Below are 22223 nucleotides of genomic sequence, written 5' to 3'. Positions count from 1 at the left end.
CCAGAGTCTGGAACAATGCATTGTTTGTAGCTTTTTCTATAAGCTTTCTAAACTGCCTTTACAGAAATGATATTTATAGTACAGTAAATAAATGTGGCCTGAATCTAAGGACAACCTCTTATCCAGCAGGCTATAAGGACACTTTCCCTGTAACTGAAGAATCCCATGCTGCAGTGCAAATTGCTTTCGGAAACTAACCAGCCTTTGGAGATTAACCTTTCAGTGCAGAGGAGCTGTGGGGCAAGGAGAAAAGCCCGATGATCAATGCCTGCCAGTCTGTAGATTATTAGATGGTCCTGGTGTTGAAGGGTTCTCGTATAGCTACTCATGCAGTTGTTCTTTCCTTGGAACTTTTCTACAGCTGTATTGTATACGATGGAAGGTAGAAGAACCACGTAACAAGTCTCACGTTGCATGTGATAGAAGGTGGAAGAGCCACATAATGCAAGACATCTATGACTCTATTGCTTGCTTAATGTTAGCAATGGAAAGAAAGGCAGGCTGTCACTTTGCCTTTTTGTTTCTGGGGGGGCGGGGAATGCCTGGAAGGGAATTGCTAGAAAGGGGAAGCCTTTCCCATTAGCCTTGTGGAGCAGTCTCATCTGTACGTCCTAAGTCCCAAATAAGTCAGCTTTGATCTTCTGCAAGGGCAGGGAATGGGGGTTAAGCTCAAAAAAACATTATTAAAATTTATCAGTCAAATAGCAGTTAAAAGAAAAATCTGAATCAATATAAAGCCTGTTTTTTGTAAACTCGTCATGGCCAGGAAGTCCAGTCTTTCTTAAGCATGTGGGTACTAGCAGTAATGCAGTGCCGATCATGATCTGATTATGACTACTGTATCTAATAGTAAAGTGGGTGGGTCATACCAATTCTGAAAGCAGTGCTCCCTATGGACAATGTAGCAGGTGTTTCCTCAGGTATGCTGAAAAAATGTGGCCACAAATGTGATGTGACACAGAATTTTGAAAGTTCATTAAAAGACAAAACTCAGGGAAATGGGTAGACAACTTCCTCAGTCTGAAAGTTACATAGAAATCAGAGAGGGAGAGATCTGAATACAGGACGGAGCAGGTTTCCAAATTACTTCTTTGCCACCCCTCAGTTCTTTGCAGGCTAATGCCAAAGTTCATGGTAGAGTGACCCTCAGCCAGACAGCAAACAGGCTACCCATAGACTGCATATAAGTTTCTGTATATTTAAAGAATCCCCAATTATGCAGAAATATATATTGAGGGGCACACACCCCCAATCTTAAACACTGAACATCCCTTTTTAATGACAAAATAGGGCAGTAAAACTGGCCTACTCAAGCCCCTAATTGTTTTTAATAGTCTGGAGGGAAAAGCGCTGAAATTGATGCCATGGGGCTCACTCACATCCCCCTTAAACTAGCCCAAATGAGCCAGGTAGATGTCCTAGTGAACGAATGTACAATTGGTGTACTACTCTGTACAATCTGTGTACAGTATACACTTTATTTTTCTGTGCGCATTGAGTATTTCTTAAGTTACGTTCAATGCATGTACAGCTGAACACTCTAAACTTAACCCCCAGGTGCTGAGTCCCAGTTTTATTTTTAAAGTGTACGTACATTTGGTGCTTACTTATAGCATGCTCATGCATTCAGTGTAACCTGAACAGGACTGATACACGCATTTTAGAGTTCTGACTGCTTAAAAGTTACAAGTGATGGGAGAGAGTTAGGATTGGAGGTAAAATGTTTCCTATAATCCAAATTAATAATACCCTCAGAATTTTTCATTCTGTAGATCACCTGGGAGTTTTAAGTATCCCGGAATTGTGCAGGTGTGCACATTGTGACAGGAGATGTTCCACTTCAAGGACAGGAAGATGAAAAGCAATTTAGTCTTCCCCACTCAGGTGTGGGGCTACAGTGTGGCACTAGTAGTTTCCTGCTCACCAGGCCTCAAACCTCAGAAGTTGGACTGTGGCCTGCAGAACTTACCTGGATTCAGGCCTAAGTTGCAGGAGCTCCTCCTTGCCTAGTTGTAGGTCTCAGCAGCAGTCTTACGCTAATGTAATGGGGGGGGGTCCCAATTGTTTGTTCTCCACATGATTCATAAGCCTTCAGAACAAAATGAGGTCAAGTGCTCATCAGCAGAGCCATACACAGACAAGGGAGGTACAATCACTTCCTGAGTATGCAGAAAAATATTACTTTGTATTTTTTTTAAACCACTCATTCCTTACTATAATCTAAAGAGAACTGAGCATGTTCATTGCATTCCATAAAGTGCAGTTAAGTGTCAGGTAACAGTGAAAAAAATGGGGGCAGACAGGATTTCTGCTCATCAGCTCTAAGAACCTTTAGTATCCTGAAAAGAGTGAGCGTTTAGGCCACCTCTGTCCTGCAGGTCCTTGTGGGAGATGCCAGATGTTAGAAGAACAAGGATGGGCTGTGCCTGCTGCTGTTGAATCACTTCGCCAACCATAACTCATCTACACACTAAATATGATGTTAAAATTCCAGAGAGCTAAAGCTGCAAGGTCCAGCCTGAGAAATGGAAATGTCCCTCCAGGGAGATGTCTCTAATAAGCCATGTTTCCTTATCTGAGACAAAAAGCCCCATTTATAGGCACTTACCACGATGCAGAAGCTACTTCCCTGTGGTACCCTGTTACACTGCTAGAGAATATATGGAATACCATAACTCCACTAGCAGATCCAGCCACATAGATCTTGGCCAGAAGATAGGGTGGGTGGGAAAGGCCTACATGATTATCTTCCCCCGTGTAGAGAGTTAGAGAGGTAGTTACAGGTTGGTTCTAAATGAAGGGTTTTCTCTGGTTTACTGTAGTTGGCTTAAATGAAGGGTGGGGCAAAAATCTATAGATACGGTGACTTGAATCTAGCACAGCATTTCCAGGGGGCAGAGGAGGATTTCACCGACAAAGCAGAGCCTCATTATGGACAGAATCTTTTCATAGGTTGCCTCATATAAGCAACAAAAGCAGCACTCTCCCACAGGTTTCACAAAATTGCACAATTTAATCTTTCATTACATTGAAGCAACTTGTTAATCTTGTTAAAATCTAAGGGAAACCCCAGGTAAACTGTCACTAGCAGCATGATTTCTAGTATTTTGCTTTCTCAGCGCAATCAAATTGTGATTACAATTATATCTGATTGACATTCATGATTTTAATCCTGCTGTACTAGGTACAATGGGTATCAACTCCTGCCTGTCATTGGGCAAAAGAATTTGGTGAAGAGATTAGATACTCAAAAGCCCTACAGGCTAATTCACAAGAAATCCTATTACTTTGATCTACTTAATTAGCCATTTCTGTCCATACCAAGTTGCAAATTGCATATACACATACAGAACACAGGATTAGATTTTCCTCATATCAGCAGCATCCAATATTTAATACTACCTTTTTAACAAATACTTAAACATCAGCAATAAGTTTCTGTTTCTTCCAAGGGCTTTTTTCAATTTTTCAGACAACTGTAAATCGGGGAAGGGGGCCATGGAAGCCCAACCAGCTTCCACCTGGGCGAAGGATTTACAGTGCATTCCTAGGCAGAGTGACTCACTACTTTGATTTCAGTCAGTTTACTATACACCTGACATGTGTTGCATCACAGGTGCACGACCAGACTCGCAGTCAGACATGCATCAGGGAAACTCACCTTTAGTGCTCATTTGCTCCATGTGGGGTCAGAGAAGGATGCAAAAAAGCTTCACACTACCCTTCCTGCTAGTAAAAACGGGATGGGAGGGAAACGGGAAGATCTTCCCTCCTTACACTACTGCCTTGTGGCACCAAGCAAACAAGCTATTTTAAAGGTGAGTTCCCCCAATGTCCATCTAACTGCAAATCCAGTCAAGCACCCATGACTCAACACATTGGGTGTACCATGTAGTTTGGCCAATAGGGCCTTCCCACATGGTCACTTTGCAGCATTTCAGTTTCTATTCTGCTTCCCATGATCTCTGCACATGCAAGGGAGTCATGGGACACAGAATTGAATTTTGTCCATCTTTTCCCCAAGTTTTCCCCCTGTTGACGCACTGCATCTTTTTCTTGCAGCTGCCACTGAGTTGCCGGTGATGTGTCCTATGTGTGTGCAGAATTCTCAGTTCCTAATTGTGTCTCTTTCGCCCCACCCCTTTCCTTTCCCTGGACACTGATTGGTTGGCCATCTGAAACAAGCCCCAAGTGACTGAGCATCAATTCCTCTCGCCCACTGGTAACCACTCCCACTCTCCTCCCCTCTCTTAAGTCCTTTTCCACCATTTTTTTAAGCAAGGAAAAAATCGTAATGCTCCAGCCCCCATAAAAGGTTCAAACAGACACACCTCAACTCATCAGCAGACACCAATTCGCCTCAAGGTTGTACAGTGCAGAATGCCAGGAGCCCAAGCCGATTCAGTGCTGATTGGCGTGAATACGCAGAGGTGCTGACTTAAAGTGTGCCATGCAGAAGGGGCCTTAGACTGAAGTCACATTGTAAGTCTCCAGAGTGCATTGTAAATCTCTGGACTCACACTGAGTCTTTTTGACTGCAAAAACAAGCCATCTCACTATCTGCTCTCATTCTGATGTGCTCCCAGGATGTATGATCCCAACCTATGATCTAACATGCTAAAATTCTTTTTGAATATATGGTTTACCTCTTGGCTGGCTTTAACTTTACCTCTGAGAATGGATGCAATGCTGCTAGAACCCAGGTTGGTCCTGACTTTTCTAGAACAGCAGACGTTCAAATTGAAGCTTAACACAAACCAAGATGGGTGGCTGAGCTGTACTCATAGAATATAATAGCTGAGCAGTTCAGCCTGCTTCCTCACAGTATTGCAAACTGTTCCTTCCTATATTTTGGCATTTTCAACTTTATGTGGCTTGCAGTTAAGGCTACTTTTGCCATACAGAATGTAGAGACAGATTCTTATAGCTGGCCATTGTGGTTTATATTTGTCAGTCAAGCTAATCTCTCCTTGCCTTGTTACCTGTTCGTTATTCCAAGCACAAAAGGTGATGGTATATTTAAATGGCTTGTTTCAGTTTCCAGCTAGTTGGGGTATTAAAAGTGCACAGATCTGAAGTCTTGCCATATTGTTGGCAAGCAAGACGATATTTCTACAATCTAAACTTTGCAAAAGATAATTTGGGACTGCAGTAGGCAGACAAAGCCTGGCTGGCCCATCCTAGTGTACAAATATCTGTCCATTACAGTGGCCCTGAGTGTTTTCTTTAAGCTTATTGACAGAACAACTGCAATAAGGAAGCAAAGCGTAACCTTTGCTACTAGTACTTCAGCAACGGCACTCTAAATTGCCAGTGCTGACATCACGGTCTACTCTTCTTCCCATCCATGACTCATGTGGCATGTCTGTATTCAAACACCCTTTCCCCCACACACAGGTATTATTTCCCACGAAGATCTTGTTTAGGGAGTGGCCTTCCTCTTTCCTATAGTTGTAAAAGATGTGGATGTTGCTGGTCTTGGTATGATGAAAAGAGAATATACCTTTAATCTTAATATCCTGACAGATTTTTTGGAGAGGAAGATCTTCCACAAAGCAGGGTGTTTCTTTCCCCTATATAAAATGTCTCCCTAAAAATGTGACTAACTACTGGCTTTTGTTTGCAATGGAATTACTTCCATTTTTTGCTGCTTTATTCCTAAATTCCAGGAGTATAACCTGGTAACAACTATATTTCATATCCCGTGAAGTCCAAGTAATTACATCTAGAAAAACAAAAGACCTATAAAATCAGCATGGCCTAAAGATTGCTTTTTCCTTTCTTTCCTCCTCATTAACTCTCCCAAGACAGCAAGCCCTATGAAGACTTTTGAAGAACTTCAAAGCTTGCCTACTGTATTTGTTCTTAATAAAAGGTTCTATCTGAATGGGAAACCCAGTTGCCACCAGAATGGTAAAATCAATCACCCTGTGAATAATGGATTTTATTGGGGGGGGGGGGTAAAAGTACTTTAGACAGAATAGCTATTAAACAGGGTAGAATGGGTTTCCCCTGCCCGAGGGAATATGAATATATTCCTACTCTTTCATACTGTCTTCTGGCTCTCCTTATATTTCATTAGTAAGTATGCCTCCCCCTCGCCCCTTTCCTTTATGGTGGTAGTTGAACTTTTGGGGTGACTAACTTAAAGCCAACAAGTGTCCTCAGTGGAAAGAAATAGAGCCAAGCTGTGAATTCAGGTGTCTGTTACCTTTTAAGCTACTTGGACTTTGAGAGGTGGCTGCCTGGAGCTAAGCATCTCCTTGCCATTGTCACTACTGCCAGCCTCCCATTACTTCTAGCATGCCTCAAGGCGGGCTGGAGAAGGGTGTAGGTTAGGAGTGAAGGACAGTGAGATGGTGGGGAAGAAATGTGGAAAGCAAAGGCTAGAAGGGAACTTGAAAAGAGCAGTGTAGAACAGGACAGGAAGTAGAAATTGAGTGCTGGATAACTCATCAGCAGGTACCATGACACCCAGAGGGACCGTGTCAAGGACTGTTGTATTATGGAGTAACACAGCTTGCTCTAATTGTAAAACTAGGGTGCACTTGTAAGGAAGGGTACCTGCTTTATTTTGCTGTCTACATAAGGACCATATTCAAATGTGCATTGCTGAACTCACATGAAGCAACAAAAGTTCAATCTGAAGGAGAAAATTGACATTTCTTTCCTTTATACTCTTTCATAGACCCGAGTGCAGGTGATGTCATTCATGGTATATTCCTGTGGAGAAAGAAGTGAAAACACAACATTGAATATATCCCATTTCACAATACCAATTAGCAAGAGGTGTCCTCACTCATTTCTAGGAGGAGGGTAGTGCTTTCTTGTACAAAGAAACAGTTAGCCTATGTGAACCAGCATTGGACCAGGTTATTTATGGTGTGAAGTATTGTGGTAGCCCACAAAAAGGTAACTTCTCCAGGCACATTCCAGAACTGCTGGTGCAGCTTAACTCTTAGACAGTTCCAGGGCCAGCAGTAGTCTGCTTATCTTACTGGATGGTCAAGAATAATTTTCCTCTTTTGGATTAGCTTTAAATAAGGATGGGCTGGGAAACCTCTGTTTGCCCTGCTGGAAAAATGTAGTATAAGGATCAGCTCTTCTCAGGGTTACCAGGCCCCCACTAGGGGCGGGGAATCCTTCTCTCATGGCTTCTGTTTCCTGCCATTGTTTGGAGCAGCAATGGGAAAAAAAGTTTTTAAATGGCCATTGAGCCAATGGTGTGATGTCACTTCTGGGGAAAACTTGGAAATGGCATCTGTCCATTTGAGAAATCATCAGAATCTCTATAGCTATAGCACAGAGTTTCCAGAGATTCCTAGAGAGGTATAATGTCATTTTCATGTTTTCACCATTGCTGATGGCCTGCTTTGAGCTTCCCCCCAACCCCCAGTCTCCCATTGGTTGCCAGGCATAGTCTACCGTGTGCCTGAGAATTAAGTTTCAGCATGGAATTCATAGTTTGCTTTTGTTTTGACAGGATCCAGGGCTGGCCTGGAAACACAGTTTCACATCTTATGTGTTCCCTGCAAACCACCTTTTTCCACATTGCAATAAAATCCTCACAATCGAAATAATGTATATTTATAGTGTTAAATACTTAAATATATGATGTTGGCAGTCCTTTGCAGGCCTGTTACTGAAAGGCACTGCAGGCAGAGAGCAAGAAATAGCAAGGCAGCTTAAGCCTTCCTCCTCAGCTTCCAGTCTTTTTTTTTTTTAATTAATTTACTTCAGTCTTCATATTCAATATCTTTTCTCCAAGCTGAGTGCTTTCTAGATGTGTGCTTGCTGTAGAGGCATAAAATGCTGCTGGCTCAGAGGGCTGCAGCAGAGAAATGGTGGGTGAGCTAAGAGCTAATTCCCTCTCTCCCTCACTTCTCAAAATGTCAAACTATCCTCCCCATTACTGTTGTTCAGCTGTTTGCTCACAAAGTAACCTCATCGCAGCAAGGTATCACAGGAGTGTTACAAAATAAAGGTTATTTTAGTTGTCAGGTGATGCTCTAAAGCATTTCGTTAAATGAGATTGTCCTTGACATTAAGAATGTCATGGATTTATAAACAGAACTGACTGTTTTAGATCATGGGATACACTTCTGTAGAATAAAGAGTGGGGGGAGCTCACCAACACCATTTTCCCCTGTACTAATTTTCTTTTGATGGTTGTATGGTTGCCATTCCATTTCTGCACATGCATCAGTCCACCATTGTCCCTGGTTATAATACTCTAAAAGAAAGAAAAAGCAATTTGAATACTGAAGGGTGCAAGGAGATTATTCGTATGTTCCTCTAATGATGGTCAACAAACTCAGCTGTCAAGATATACCATTTCCTGTTCTAAAACATGGAAACCATTCCAAGAGAGAACCGCGTTATTCACCTTGGCTTTCCTGTTATCCATTGTTACTTCCTCAAACTCTTGGCCCAGTCGAAAGGAGATTTCATTAATCTTGAAGCCAGTCTCTGTTCTAATGGTGGTAACATCTTTGTCCAGGGTGATGGTCACTTGGGGTTTGGCTAGGCTGCCTATTTTCCTTTGGGCAAAACTTACTCCTGTAAATAGGAGGCAAAACAGAGTCTGAGTTTTCAGAAAGATTTCAGGTGATGATTAAGAAAAAAAATGAGTTCCAGTGACTCATAACCAAACCAGCCAAGGCAATTCTAAATTAGTTTTGGATGTGATCTTGCAGACCTCGTGGTGATTTTCTCTGGCGCAAGCAGCCCTCACTGATGCAAGAGACTCTTCTTGTGCTGGGGAAGGTTCTTTGCATCAGAGAACATGGAACTGCGAGAAGAATTGATTCACAGAATTTAGGTATACGGGATTGGATCCCCTGCTACCACTAATGTATTGGATCTGTGGGAACCAATCCCATGTATCTAAATATTTTCATACCTTATACATGGCATCAGTAAAAACACTATCAAGCAAAGCACAACTAAAACAGATCCTCCCAAAGAAAACTGTATATATTTTCTGATATTTTTACTTGGTTTGTTGCTAACAGGCTAGTGGTGAAAGAGACAGAAACGTCCTGTAAAGAGGCTGCTGCTGTGACCATCAAACAAGTATACTTTTAATCCATATTATTGTATTGGATATGTTTACTTTTTCTGTTTGTTCTCTTATCATAAAAACAACATTGTAACAAGATTCCTTGAGTGTATGATTTCATTTATCTTAAAAAGTATATGCAATTTTTTTTAGATAATCTGACGTTCAGATGAATGGATTTTTTTCCAAATTAGATTGCGTTGATGTAGGGCTCGAACAGAGGCATGAAGGGACATTTGAAAGGTAGGCAACAGAGGTTTGGACTCTGAAGATTCTGCTGAATCTAAAATTAAGTCCCCAATAGTTTTCTTCTAAATGCAGCCTGCCCCAAAGAAAGGCACCATAGAGGAATAAAGTTTCATGCCATACTACCACAAAGGAACTACTGAGAATATCACTTTATGTACATTATCAGCTTCAGGGTCATCTTTAATATTCCACAATAGAATAGGTTTGCTTACCCAATTCTTTCATATACTCATCAAAATTTTCACTGGAGATGAGTTTCCAAGTGCCTAAGAACTGCTCAGACATTATGTAAAAATGATGCGTAGAGATCCTTAAGAGAAGAAACATGACAATAGCATTTGCTGATAAAATATCATAGGCCTAGGTAGATTCTGCAGAAAAGGCTTCAGATTTGTACATGTCAGGCAAGGAGTGCTCTCAGGGCGACGCAATGATATCACTCCTAGGAAGTGACATCATTGCACTGTAGGGTTGCCAGTTCCTTGCTGGGGGCAGGGGATCCCCTGCTCTCACCCTCCAACCCCCATCCCCGCTTACCTGGCTGGTGGGGGAAAAGGTAAGAGAATGTGCCTCCCAGGGAACGCTCCCGGGCAGCACGCTCCCACGCTCTGCAGTGGGCCAATTTGGGCCCAAAGGGGTTGAATCAGACCCATTTGGGGCCTAAATTGGCCCACTGTGAAGCACAGGAGCTCTCCAGAGCCCTCCCGACAGTGCTCCCGCACTCTGCAGTGGGCTAAATTGGGCCTGTTTGGGGCCAAAATTGGCCCGCTGTGGAACGTGGGAACACTCCCAGAGTGGCGTGAGGCCCTGCACAATGACGTCACTTCCTGGAAGCAACATCATCGCGCAGCCCAGGAGTGCACGTACAAAGGCAACAACAAAAGTGAGTGCCAGATGAGTGCCACGTCTCCTGCCTCTCACCTGGAGGGTGAGGGAACCTGGCAACTATTGCGCTGCCTTAGGAGCTCACCCAGAAGGCCCATTCCCATGCCTTTCCCCTAGGGTTGCCAGGTACAGGTTGGGAAATTCCTGGAGATTTTGGGGGTGGAGCCTGGAGAGGGTGGGGTTTGGGGAGGGGAGGGGCCTCAGAATGGTATAATGCCATGGAGTCCACCCTCCAAAGCCACCATTTTCTCCAGGGGAACTGATCTATCACCTGGAGATGTTGTAATTCCAGGACATCTCCAGCCACCACCTGGAGGCTGGCAACCCTACTTTCCCTGCACCAGCCAGGTGAGTGATGGTGGGGGCAGAGAGTGGGAGCAGAGGACCCCTGCCCCCACCAGGAGATCTGGGATCCCTACCTCTATGGGTTGCATAACAGGCAGTTTTTCAGCAGGCCGGGATTTCCTAACTTCTACATTCTCATCAGGAAAAGCACATAGCCTGTTAAATACTACCTAGTTTTTTAGGCAGGCCCAAAAACATAATTCAAGACATCATATTCAACAAGGGGACAGAAGCCATTTCAATAAAAGTATTCATTTACTATATATTTTCATCAGTTATATTCGAAAAGGTTCATGTTTCTTAAAAAGTTATAAAGTTCTCCCACCTTACTGGCACAGGAATTTACCCTTGAATAACCAAACTGGAAAGCATTTCCTGTGTCAAAGGGCAAAAAGAATGTGTGCTTCCTGGGCAGGATGAACTATCCTTGAGAACTATATTAACAGAACCAAGTATAAATAACTAAATATGCAGCAATATAAATAAGAGTTATGGGATATGCTCCTGTAGGCCTTAGATCCCACATTTGTCTGGTTTCTATGCCACCTCACCCACCTTCATACACTCCTTCACCATAAAAAGTGTCATGTGGTCTCTTAATTCCTATTCAGAATGGAAAGTAAAATGCCCCCCATCTTTTGGGATGCACTGACAGAGGCCTGTGCCTTTCAAAGATGCATGAAGTGCTAGGGCAGAGGCCTTCCTCAGTGCTGCATGACCCAATTACCATGCAGAGAAAAGTTGCTTGTCACAAAATTGTTAAAGGTATACAGATGTCAGGTGAGGAGACTGGCAATTATTTGATCACACATTTGTCACTCCTCTATTGTAATAAAATCTTCCTTGCCAAGAGCCAGTGAAGTGAACTGGATAAGAGTAATGCACTATGGTTGCTGACCTCAAAGTCAGTTGTCCTGATGTTCTGCTGAAATAATAAGTGATCTTCAGAGATCAGTTGCCCTGGAGGAAATGGCTACAACAATACAGACTACGGCATCACATTGCTGCTAAGCCTCTTTCTTTACCTCTCCAAACTCCATCTTCCAGAAGTACCACTTTCAAACATCCAGGAATTTCCCAAGTCATAGTTGGCAGCCATATGCCAGACTAGAACTAGGAAGTTTCAGGTTCTATTCCCCCACTTGCCATGAATCTTGACCTTTGGCCTATTGGGTTGCCTTGAGGTGCTGGAGAAAAATGTCCTGAGACCCTTTAATAGACCCTTAATATGTGAAAATAGACAGCAGAAGCTTTTCATGGCATGAAGGTAAATAATATCACCTACCAAATAACATCCCATTATGCTTAAAGGGTCAGGGTTTTTTCCTTGAGATAGCTGGCAACTCTACCTACTTCACTGGGATGTTGTGAAGGTAAAATGAAGGAGGGGAGATCCATATATGTTGCCCTGAGTTCTTTTGAGGAATAACAGGATAAAAATCAAATTTAAAATATTAAGTATGACCAAACAATCTATTCCAGATGACAAAAGAGCATTGTCTTCAGTAGTTTGTTCTCTAAGTATTGAGTAGTAAAGGTCGTAACAGTATCCCCCGTCCTTTTTATGCACTACAGCCTCCACCAATATTTTGCTATTTCAATAAACATCTATCGCCAGTAGCTGTTAATCCTAGAGTGACATTCTTTTGAGTTCAGTTTGGAAGAACACATGGTTATAGAATTCAAAGTTTTGCATTGTACTGTTTAAGAGAACGCCTGCAACAATGTTACTCTTCCTAATAGCTTTTAATTAAACAACTGAATATCAAGTCTGAAGCAGCTACCTTCAGAGCCAGGAAGCCAGCCGATTGTATGATCTGTAGACAGTTTAGAGCTGGCATCTCACATGTAAACAAAAATGGTATGTTTACTTGTACTGTTTTATCCACTTCTCCAGGATCAAGGTCAAACGTTATGAGATCAGTTCCATTTTTAAAAGCAGTAGGTTGCTGTCAGCTATTTAATTTTATCTTCAGTATTTTAGGGGACCATTCAACAGAGGAAAGATAAAAAGCATGCTAGCCACAACTAGGGCTGCTAACTGCCCAGGGGAAAAATATCCTGTCCCTTTACCAGAGGCTTAATGAGATGTTGATTAACATTTGATGGTATTTACCACCATGCTATGAAAAGCATGCCCATTTCCACATCCTAAGCCTCTGTTAAAAGGACAGGATACTTTTCTCTAGACGTGCTATTCTATGGGCATCAGTCCTTCCCACTAGAAAATCTGCTGCTGCTTGTATTTCAAGCGGCAGGCAAGGGCCCAGCTCAGCCAGCGGACTTGACCTAAAGATGTGGACAATTTTCCTTGGCAATACCCAATTAGATGGCACATTTTGGTCATGTATAGTTGCATCTATTCCCAGAATATGCCAAGAGAGACATGTGCATCTAGCACCACAATCCCCACTCATAGATTAGTGATTTACTACTAAAAATTTGGATCAGGAGGACATGGTGACTTTGGCTGAGCTGGGGAAAGAGGGAAGTTAGCATGAGCAAGGGCTTTCCTGCTGCTGCCATACACTAGAATGATGGATAATGAGGTTCCTCAGTTTTGTCAATATATTTAAGGGAGTGCTGAGGGGTATACGTTCACTTCTGGATGACAAAGGAAGCACACAGAAGAGATGCAGAAATAATGCTGGACAGACAATAAAGAAATGAGAACTGATTATATTGGCAACCAATCAAGCTTCTGGAAGATGTGAGTATCTTTTCTCATACTTTATAAGCACTACAATTCTAAACAGGGTTACAGACTTTTAATCACTGGTCTTAAATGGTGTAATTCTGCTTAAGACTATACTGCAAAAGACCATAGTAGCTTACACAGAACTACCACCTAGGGCTTGGCCAGTTACTCTCTTGCATCAGGTTTGCTCATTTCTCTAATTTCCCCTTCCAATTTCCTCCTGTGTTTTCTACACTGCAACAGGCTATAGTTTACTCATCTCTGAATCAGGTGACCTATGGTTTGTGCAAGCCATTTTTGTGCACATCAACATAGAATCATGATCTTGTTATAAATCTTGAGTTCTGATTTTCAAACTGTGATATGTGTGACAAGCTACAATTTCGATATTGCAATGCTTACCATAAAAAGAGGAAATATAAAAAGCAGGACAAGGATGGGGGAGGGGGCGGGAAGAGAATGAGCTGCTAGCTGAGCCATGACTGAAACTGCTGCAAAATGTAGTGTGATGATGCTATTCAGTGGATCCTTTCTAATTAAACTTGCCAGTGTGTTGCTCATTACATTGCCATTTTTTAGGAGGCAGAAATGCCACAGGTAAAAGTTCTCTCCATTACTCTGAGGAAAAGAGCTTAACCTGCTGAATTTCTTCCTGTCATGAAATTGTTAAATCCATAGGAGCTCTGCCAGAAAAAAAGTGGAACCATACTTCAGCAGAGGCTATCCCTAGGGTCTCCTTAACCTTTGTTTGTTCCAAAGAATAATACACATCATTTCCCCCTTTAGAAGCACAGTGATTAAAAAACTGAAAGCTCATTTCCCCTGTAACAAAAAGACAAGGGGGGACCTAGAAAAAGGTAAAAGCCAGAAAATTTCCAGGACTAAAGTTCAGATAGATCTTTTCCTTTCTAAAGTTCAAGCTCTTACCAGTGATGTGAGATCAGTCAAACAGAAAATCACCTTTGTACAAATTTGATAATGAATTACAAGCAGCACTCTCATATATATATAAAAGTTATATATTATTGTATATATATAAATTATATATTATTGTATATATATAAATAATGAGTGCTGCTTGCAATTCATTAACAAATTATCAATTCATTATCAAATTTGTATATATATGTATATATATCTTTTTATTGAGTGCTCAGCATTATTCTAATTAGTATTTCAAATGTTTTGAACATTTGTATGTTCTTGCATTGCTATCCCAAGGTTATTTCCTTTTTACATCAGATATGTATTATGAGCCCAACAGGGAGCTTACTTTGGCTGGCTCAGTTCTGCTGAGATTTTTTTAATACTTCATTTTTCTCCTCAACAGGAACCCAAAGTGATTTATAACATTGTTCTCCTGTTCTCCATTTTAGCCTCACAACAACCCTGAAAGGAGGGTTGCCAACAGGGCTTAAGAAAAATGTCCTGTCCCTTTAATAGAAGCTTGCTATATAAAAAAGGACAGCTGAAACTTTTCATGGCATGGAGGTAAATAATATCACCTGGAAAATGGCATGCCACTAAACTTCTATGAAAGGGACAAGGTATTTTTCCAAGCAGTTGGCAAGCCTAACTATAAGGTAGGTAGGCAGGCGGGCATGCGCACACACATGCAAAGTCACCCAGTAAGCTTCCATGACAGAGAGGGGATTCAAACCTGGGTATCCCAGATCCTAGTCTGACACTTTAACCATTATAACATGCTGGGGGTGGAGTGTGGTAAACTGCATGCCTTGCAGGGCAATCCTAAATCTAGTTACACCCTTCTAAAGCAAGGTTTAGGGCCAAACTAGACATTCTGTGGCTGGAGAAAGGGGCAAACAGCCTTTCACCTTGGCAGCCATTTCCACTGGTAAAAATGGCACAAGAGAGAAGCTGAAGCCCCTCTTCCCCTCTTACATTACTCTGGAGACAAAAAGAGCAATGGGGCACTGGCACTCTTAAGGTTTCCAGGTCCCCTCCCCCAGCAACCAGCTGGACAATTACCCTGCTGAGGGGGTCCTCTCCACCACCATTATGACATCCCTGGTGATGCTCTGACATGACATCAGTGCAATGCTGTAGCATTTGGGCAAAACTCTATAGTTATAGATTTTTGCCAAAATGCCAAATGCTAGAGAGTCCCCGGTGATGTTCTGGCATCACTTCCAGTCACATGGGGATGGTGTCTGATGTTCTAGTTTCCTGCCACTTTTCTCTCTCTGGCCAACTGAGGGGTGGCAGGAAGACCCAGCGGGCAGCAGGGAATCTCCCACCCTCAGCAGGAAACTGACAAACTCCAAATCTGACTTTTGTCACAGATAACATCTAGTTTGTCTATTAGAGGATTTAAATCTGGTTAGAAAAGCACAGTTGGTCATGCCAATATTCCAGCCATGACCATTTTGCTGCCTGATTCCCAAATCCAAATCTGTTTGTTGAGTGTACTAAACAGCAAATATTTTGTGTCTTCTCACATTACCACCAGGAAAAGTATAATTTAGAGAGTAAATCTAAGCTGGTCTACTCAGAATCCTACTCAAGTTTATTTAATGAGACTTACTCCCAGGAAAGTGTTTTTAGGATTGCACTGTTAATCCACTAAATTGCTGAATACTGTTCCTGAATATTATTGACTGCATAGGCAGAAATATAATAATAACGACAGTGACAACAACAACAGCCTAACTTGGGCATGGTTGAAGATGGGTACAATCAAGAAAGAAACTGAAGGTCTGATCTTCGCAGCACAAGAACAAGCATTGCAAATGAATGTTATGAAAGCCAAAATTCAGAAAATCAGTGAAAATCCAAAATGTCAACTTTGTCAAGAAAAAGATGAAACTCTATCCTATCTTATTTGTGAATGCAGCAAAATTGCACAGATGGATTACAAAGCTAGACATGACAGAGTCGCAAAGCTGATTCATTGGTCATTGAGTAAAAAGTATAATCTGCCAATATCAAAGAATTCATGGGAAAATCAGGTGGAAAAGGTGCTAGAAAATGATCAAGTCAAGATCTTGTGGGATTTTAGAATATAATCTGATTGGTGCCTTGAATACAATACACCAGACATAACAGTTATGGAAAATCGAAAAGTTTAGATAATAGACATTGCAATTCCTGGGGATGCCAGAGTTGAAGAAAAATAACAAGAAAAAAATGATTAAATATAGAGATCTGGCAATAGAAACCACCTGACTGTGGATGAAGAATACATCAGTAGTCCCCATTGTCATCAGGGCACTGGGAACTACTTCGAAAAAATTTGCAACTTATATGGAAAAACTGCAGCTTTCTGACATAACACCTACAGAACCGCAAAAGACGGCGTTACTTGAAACAGCATACATATTACACAGATAACTGACTGATACTTAGGCCTTAGTGGAAACTTGTATCAGCTTAGCAACACCAATCAATGATAACATGTGATCTTTATTTATTATTGATTGTACTGTGTGTAATTCGAACAATAATAATAATAATAAGTGTGCTTATATACCACTCTTCTAGACAGATTAGTGCCCCATTTAGAGTGGTGAACAAAGTCAGTGTTATTATTATCCCAACAATATAGCCAGTGAGCTGGGACTGAAAAGAGTGACATACCCAAGGCCACCTGCCTCATGGCAGTAATGGCATTCAAACCAGCAGAGTGCTGATTTGCAACCCAACCACTTAACAACTATGCTACATAAACAAGAACAGTAATTGATTTTAAACAATTCATGATATGTCCTCAGTGACCCTGATGGGGCAGCGATCCAGTCAACAGTGAACATATGCCAACTAGGCTACCCAACCTGAATGCTGTCAACTGCCTAGGCACAAAAAAATTCAAAATATTGCCTGTTTTAAAATGCAAACAAATTATCAATATAAGTGTGTGAATGCTCACACCCATCTTAAGAGAAAGATGGGCATTATGAATAAGGTGTGTTAGATTTCCAAATACATTGTTCCAAAGATCACACCACACCACCAGATAGTATCTCTTGGAGTTCTCTTACCCAGCAATGTTAGATTGTCATATCATTATCTTAGATAGATCACATATGGATGTGAGGGGGTGATCTGGAAGCAACATCCATCACCCTATTGATTGCCAGGGTTAATATGACTGATCTGGCAGGCTAGATGGGTGCCCGTTCCTCCCTCGCTGCTCCATGTGCATCCCTCCCAAAGATTCACACTTGGTGGAAGAGGACAATCATCCCAGATAGGACTGTACCATTCTTTGATCAAAGGTGTACGAGAGCTCTAAACAAGCTCAAAGATAGATCACATGTTGTGTAGTTTGCTAGCCAAGCCCTTCCAGGGGCCGCATGATTCATTTATTGAACATATAATTTACATTAAAATACACAATAAAAACACAGAATTTCCATAAACATAGGGATGCCAGACCCGCACCCCCACACCTCGCCCCCACTTACCTGGCCAGCGGTGGGGGGGGCGCACTTTCCGTGCATGATCCCATGCAATGCTGCAGCTCCCGTGTGCTGCAGCCATCTGGATTGGGCCTGTTTTGGCCTGGATTGGGGCTGCTGCGGAGTGCAGGAGTGCTTCTGCGCTCCACAGCAGCCTAAAACATACCCGTTTCAGCCCGGATCGGGCTCGTTTTGGGCCCGTTTTGGCATGGATTGGGCCTGTTTTGTGCCGTTGTGGAGCGCAGGAGTGCACCTGCACTCTGCAGCAGCCTGAAACAAGCCCGTTTTTGCCTGGATCGGAGCACTCCCGCACTCCACAGTGGCTCAAAACAGGCCAAATCCGTGCCAAAAATGGGCCCAAAACGAGCCCTATCTGAGCTGAAATGGGCACGTTTTGGGCTGCTGTAGAGGGCAGGGCTTCCGCACTCCGCAGCATCCCCAATCCAGGCCCCTGAGGAAGGTGGGCGTGCTCCCAGGGGCCGTGTGATGATATCACTTCCCAGAAGTGACGTTATTGTGCTCGCGGCGTGTGCACACACCCCTACCCCCGCAGGTAAGTGCCAGGCCCAATCCCCCTCTGGGAGGTTGAGGGGCCTGGCAACCCTAATAAAACATCACCTCCAAACAGTGCCCTTACAACCCACCCCTGCCAATAACACACAGAGGGGTGGGAGGAGGGGAACAGGCCATTCAGTTTAACTTTTATGGGGGGGGCAAATGGTCTAATGCCCCCCCTTCAGCAAGAGACTGGCTGGGAGGCTCTCCAGATGACTGCTGGACCAGCCTCAACCACATGCCTGGTGGAACATCTCAGTCTTGCACGCCCGCCGAAATGATAGAAAATCCTGGCGGGCCCACATATCCACCGATAGAGAGTTCCACCGGGTTGGAGCCAGGACGAAAAAGGCCCTGGCTCTGGTTGAGACTAGTCCAGTACAAGCACAGTAGCCCCACCTACCAGCTAGGGTTCTCATTACACAAGATGTGTAAATGCAATTCAGGTCAAGGATTCTTTGACCTAACTAGCCTTACATATGTGACAGAGGACCAACCTTTAAAAATTGCTTGGGGGCTTGATTGTACTGCAGAGTATGGCACAGTGAAAAGAAAAACTTCAGCCTTCCCTCCTTTCTATCCCACCCTGGTTTTGCAAGCAAAACACAGATGCCAGGGGGGCTATTTACATGTGCACCCTAACAGCAGAACAAACAGGCCTGCCACAGTTATTGTTTCCTCATGGAAATGGCATAGAAAGGAAGGCTGAAGCCCTTCCACCGGTCATACCATGAAGTGCAGTGGAATCAGTCCCCAAGCAATTTTTAAGGCAAGTCCCTAAGGGACACCTCCCCTCCCCACGATTAGTATTACACTTCTTGTGGAGAAGGAAGGAGCTGTGGCACAGTGGAAGAGCCTCTGGTTTGCAAGTAGAAGGTCCCAGGTTCAATACCCAGCATCTCTAGTTTAAAAGGACCAGAGAGTAGGTAATATGAAAGACCTCTAGCTGAGACCCTGGAGAGCCACTGGCAGTCTGAGTAGACAATAACAACCTTGACGGAGAACTGGCCTGATTCAGTTTAAAGGAGCTTCATATGTGACAGTCTAAGAAGCATCATTATCAGGGTTGCCAACAGGCCTGAGAGAAAATGTCCTGTCCCTTTAATAAAGACCTAATGTGTGGAAATGGGCAGTTGGAGATTTTTATAGCACAGAGGTAAATAGCACAACCTGGTAGATAACATTTAATTAATCTTCCATTAAAGGTACAAGAGGGCACTTATTCTGCAGGCAGTTAGCAATTCTTTCAAGGCTATAGGTACTAAAAATGTTTTTTTCAAAGAGGATTTGAGTATGTGTCAGTAGAAACAAATGCCACGTTTACAGAATCTTGTTGAAATTCACTGAAGTCCTAGCAACTATGTGTGGATTCTTATCATTCACGGTGTCCTTAAATGGATCTTTCAGAGTCTATAACTTGCTGGGCTGTTGAAATTATTGGCACAGTATCACTAGCACAGAAAAAGGTCCTTATTGTCTTTGTGATTGATTGGATTTATGTTTCCTGATTATTATTATTGCTATTGTTATTATTATTATTATTATTTATAATCATTGTCATCTTCCTTTTTGTTCACCACTCTGTGTGGGGTACTAGTATGTCTAAAAGAGGGTTATATAAGCACAGTGATTATTATTATCTTGCAGACTGAAAGAGAAAATCTGGATATTTCAGTGAGTGACATGCAATTTGAATCATTTGTGGTTGGCTAGATTAACTAAAAGGGGTAGCTTATGCTGCTGTCCTTAAAACACTTTTCTAGGAGTAAGCCCCACTGAATAGAATTGAGCTTACTTCTGAGTAGATCTGCCTAGGTTTCCTCCTTCAGTCTGTTCCTGTAATGAGGAATCTAACTAAAGCTAATATTACTGCCATAGGAAAATCTCTTCCTCCAGGCCTTTTAATTTAGTATAGTGGGATGATTTAATATAAAAAACAAAATTCTCAGATTTTCTTTGATTTATTACCTGTCTATTCCATTTTTATATCAGCCTTCATGCAAGAAACTTGGGGTCCGCTTACTAACTTTTAAACTGGTGCTTTGCACTGTTTGAGCTGTCAGCAATTAGCAGGTGATGTTTCTTCAGCTGCCCATTTCCATTCATTAAACTCTATTAAAAAGAGACAGGACATCCTCCCCCTGTCCAAGTGACAACATTAAGGATTAAGCTTCTCACAACTGTCATTCTGAGGCTGCCTACTAGTGAATATGCCTCTGGATTGCAATAGTCCAAACTTGGGAATTGCTAATTCAGAGTTAATTGCAGTCATTTAGTTCTCATCATGACTATTGTGGTTTACAGATTACACCCATGGCACTTAATTTTGTAATCCATGAGAACACCTGTTCTCCATATAGTACTCATTCATGACTCATGGTGCCACGCCTTGGCAGTTTTGAAGAGTTAGGTTGCAGTCTTTAACTCACATACTCTAGAGTGGTTCACTGGCCCCACTGTGGGCATTCTACCCCTGCTCCATTTGCTTCAGGAATCTCTTGTTTAGGCTTGCACCTTTATGGCTGATGAAGGGTTTCTTTGCACACTGCTGATTCATAAGGAGAAAGCATTTTGCATGAGGGTTTCTAAGCTTCAAGTTGACATTTTTAGAGGACTACATCATTGCCTATTAAAAGTCATTTCCAAGATCTTTTTAGCTTGGTAAGCAATTGTGATAACATATGTGTATAGTGTTAACACAAGATAAATTAGACAGGATGTAAGAACACAAAAAGAGCTCTGCTGAACTGAACCAATGGTCTATCTAGCCCAGTACCCTACTTTCCACAGTGACCAACCAGATGATCTGGAAAACCTACAAGCAGGGCACCAGAGGTCAAATCTTGGAGACAAATCTCGGAAGCTAAGTCCTGGTCAGTATTTCGATGGGAGATGTTCAAGGAAGGCCAGCGTTGCTATGCAGAGGAGGCAATGGCAAACCATCTCTGAACATCTCTAGCCTTGAAAATGCTATGGTCAGCTGCAACTCGATGGCACACACACAGAGAAAGACCATTCATAACAGCAGTAATTGCCTCCATGAATTTTACAGCCAGCTAAAGTAGTGGTCATCAATATACTGTGGAAGTGAGTTCCATAAATTAATTGTGTATCGAGTGATGAATTACATATTTTTGCCTGTCCTCCTTAATCTACTATCTACAAAGGTTAGTATTTTTGGAGAGAAAAAGAAAAAGTCACTAAAGGAATTTGTTAATCTTAATTAACTACTGCAATACTTCCAGGATCAAGCCATTTTTGTCACTAGGGTACATACACAAGTTCACTGGATACCCTATAACATCTTATCAGCCACATTTAGATTCAGGGCTTTTTTTCAGCAGGAACGCGGTGGAATGGAGTTCCGGAACCTCTTGAAAATGGTCACATGGCTGGTGGCCCCGCCCCCTGATCTCCAGACAGAGGGGAGTTTAGATTGCCCTCCGTGCCACTTGGCGGCACGGAGGGCAATCTATACTCCCCTCTGTCTGGAGATCAGGGGGCGGGGCCACCAGCCATGTGACCATTTTCTCCGAGGGCAACCCACTGAGTTCCACCACCTCTTTTCCCAGAAAAAAGCTCTGTTTAGATTAATTACAGGCAGGTAAAGAAAAGTGTGTGTGGTGGGGGGGGGGGGTGTCACTTCTTCAGTGAACATGTATGCCTAAAAATTCTGATCAAATCATACAATCTTGGAAGCCCCCTGTAGTCAATGAATGCAAACTGCAAAGGTGCAGGGTCTTGTGTGTAGTAAAGGACTGTGATCAAAGATTTTCTTTTCCAGTCAAAGAACACATTTGATAAACATATAACAACATAATTGCCACAGCAAATCAGTAAGTGCTGATAATACAGTGCTCCACGTGCCAACAAATGCAAAAAGCTAATAGCACTATGACCTACTGAGAAAGGAGAAAAAACTGGTAATTGGAGTCCCAGATAGCCTCTGCTGCTATTGGCTAATCCTAGAGAGTCACATGGCAAAGCTTCTTTTTAAAGTCATGCTTAGGAA

The 22223-nt window shown here is 42.4% G+C and overlaps 1 protein-coding gene across 1 annotated transcript; it reads right to left on the bottom strand.

Annotated features, from left to right (window-relative positions):
• Window positions 1-6672: 6672 nt before the first annotated feature.
• LOC129333533 (myelin P2 protein-like) lies at window positions 6673-9595 on the bottom strand. Its single transcript, XM_054985252.1, has 4 exons — window positions 9523-9595; window positions 8387-8559; window positions 8132-8233; window positions 6673-6723 (listed from the first exon to the last, which is right to left on the bottom strand). Exons 1-4 carry the CDS (start codon window positions 9593-9595, stop codon window positions 6673-6675), a joined length of 399 nt encoding a protein of 132 aa, XP_054841227.1.
• Window positions 9596-22223: the final 12628 nt, after the last annotated feature.

Source organism: Eublepharis macularius, chromosome 7 (genome assembly GCF_028583425.1).
Source record: "Eublepharis macularius isolate TG4126 chromosome 7, MPM_Emac_v1.0, whole genome shotgun sequence".
In the NCBI taxonomy this organism is placed as follows: domain Eukaryota; kingdom Metazoa; phylum Chordata; class Lepidosauria; order Squamata; family Eublepharidae; genus Eublepharis; species Eublepharis macularius.
The sequence above is the reverse complement of the archived record's forward strand: the minus strand, read 5'-3'. Positions and strand labels throughout refer to the sequence as shown.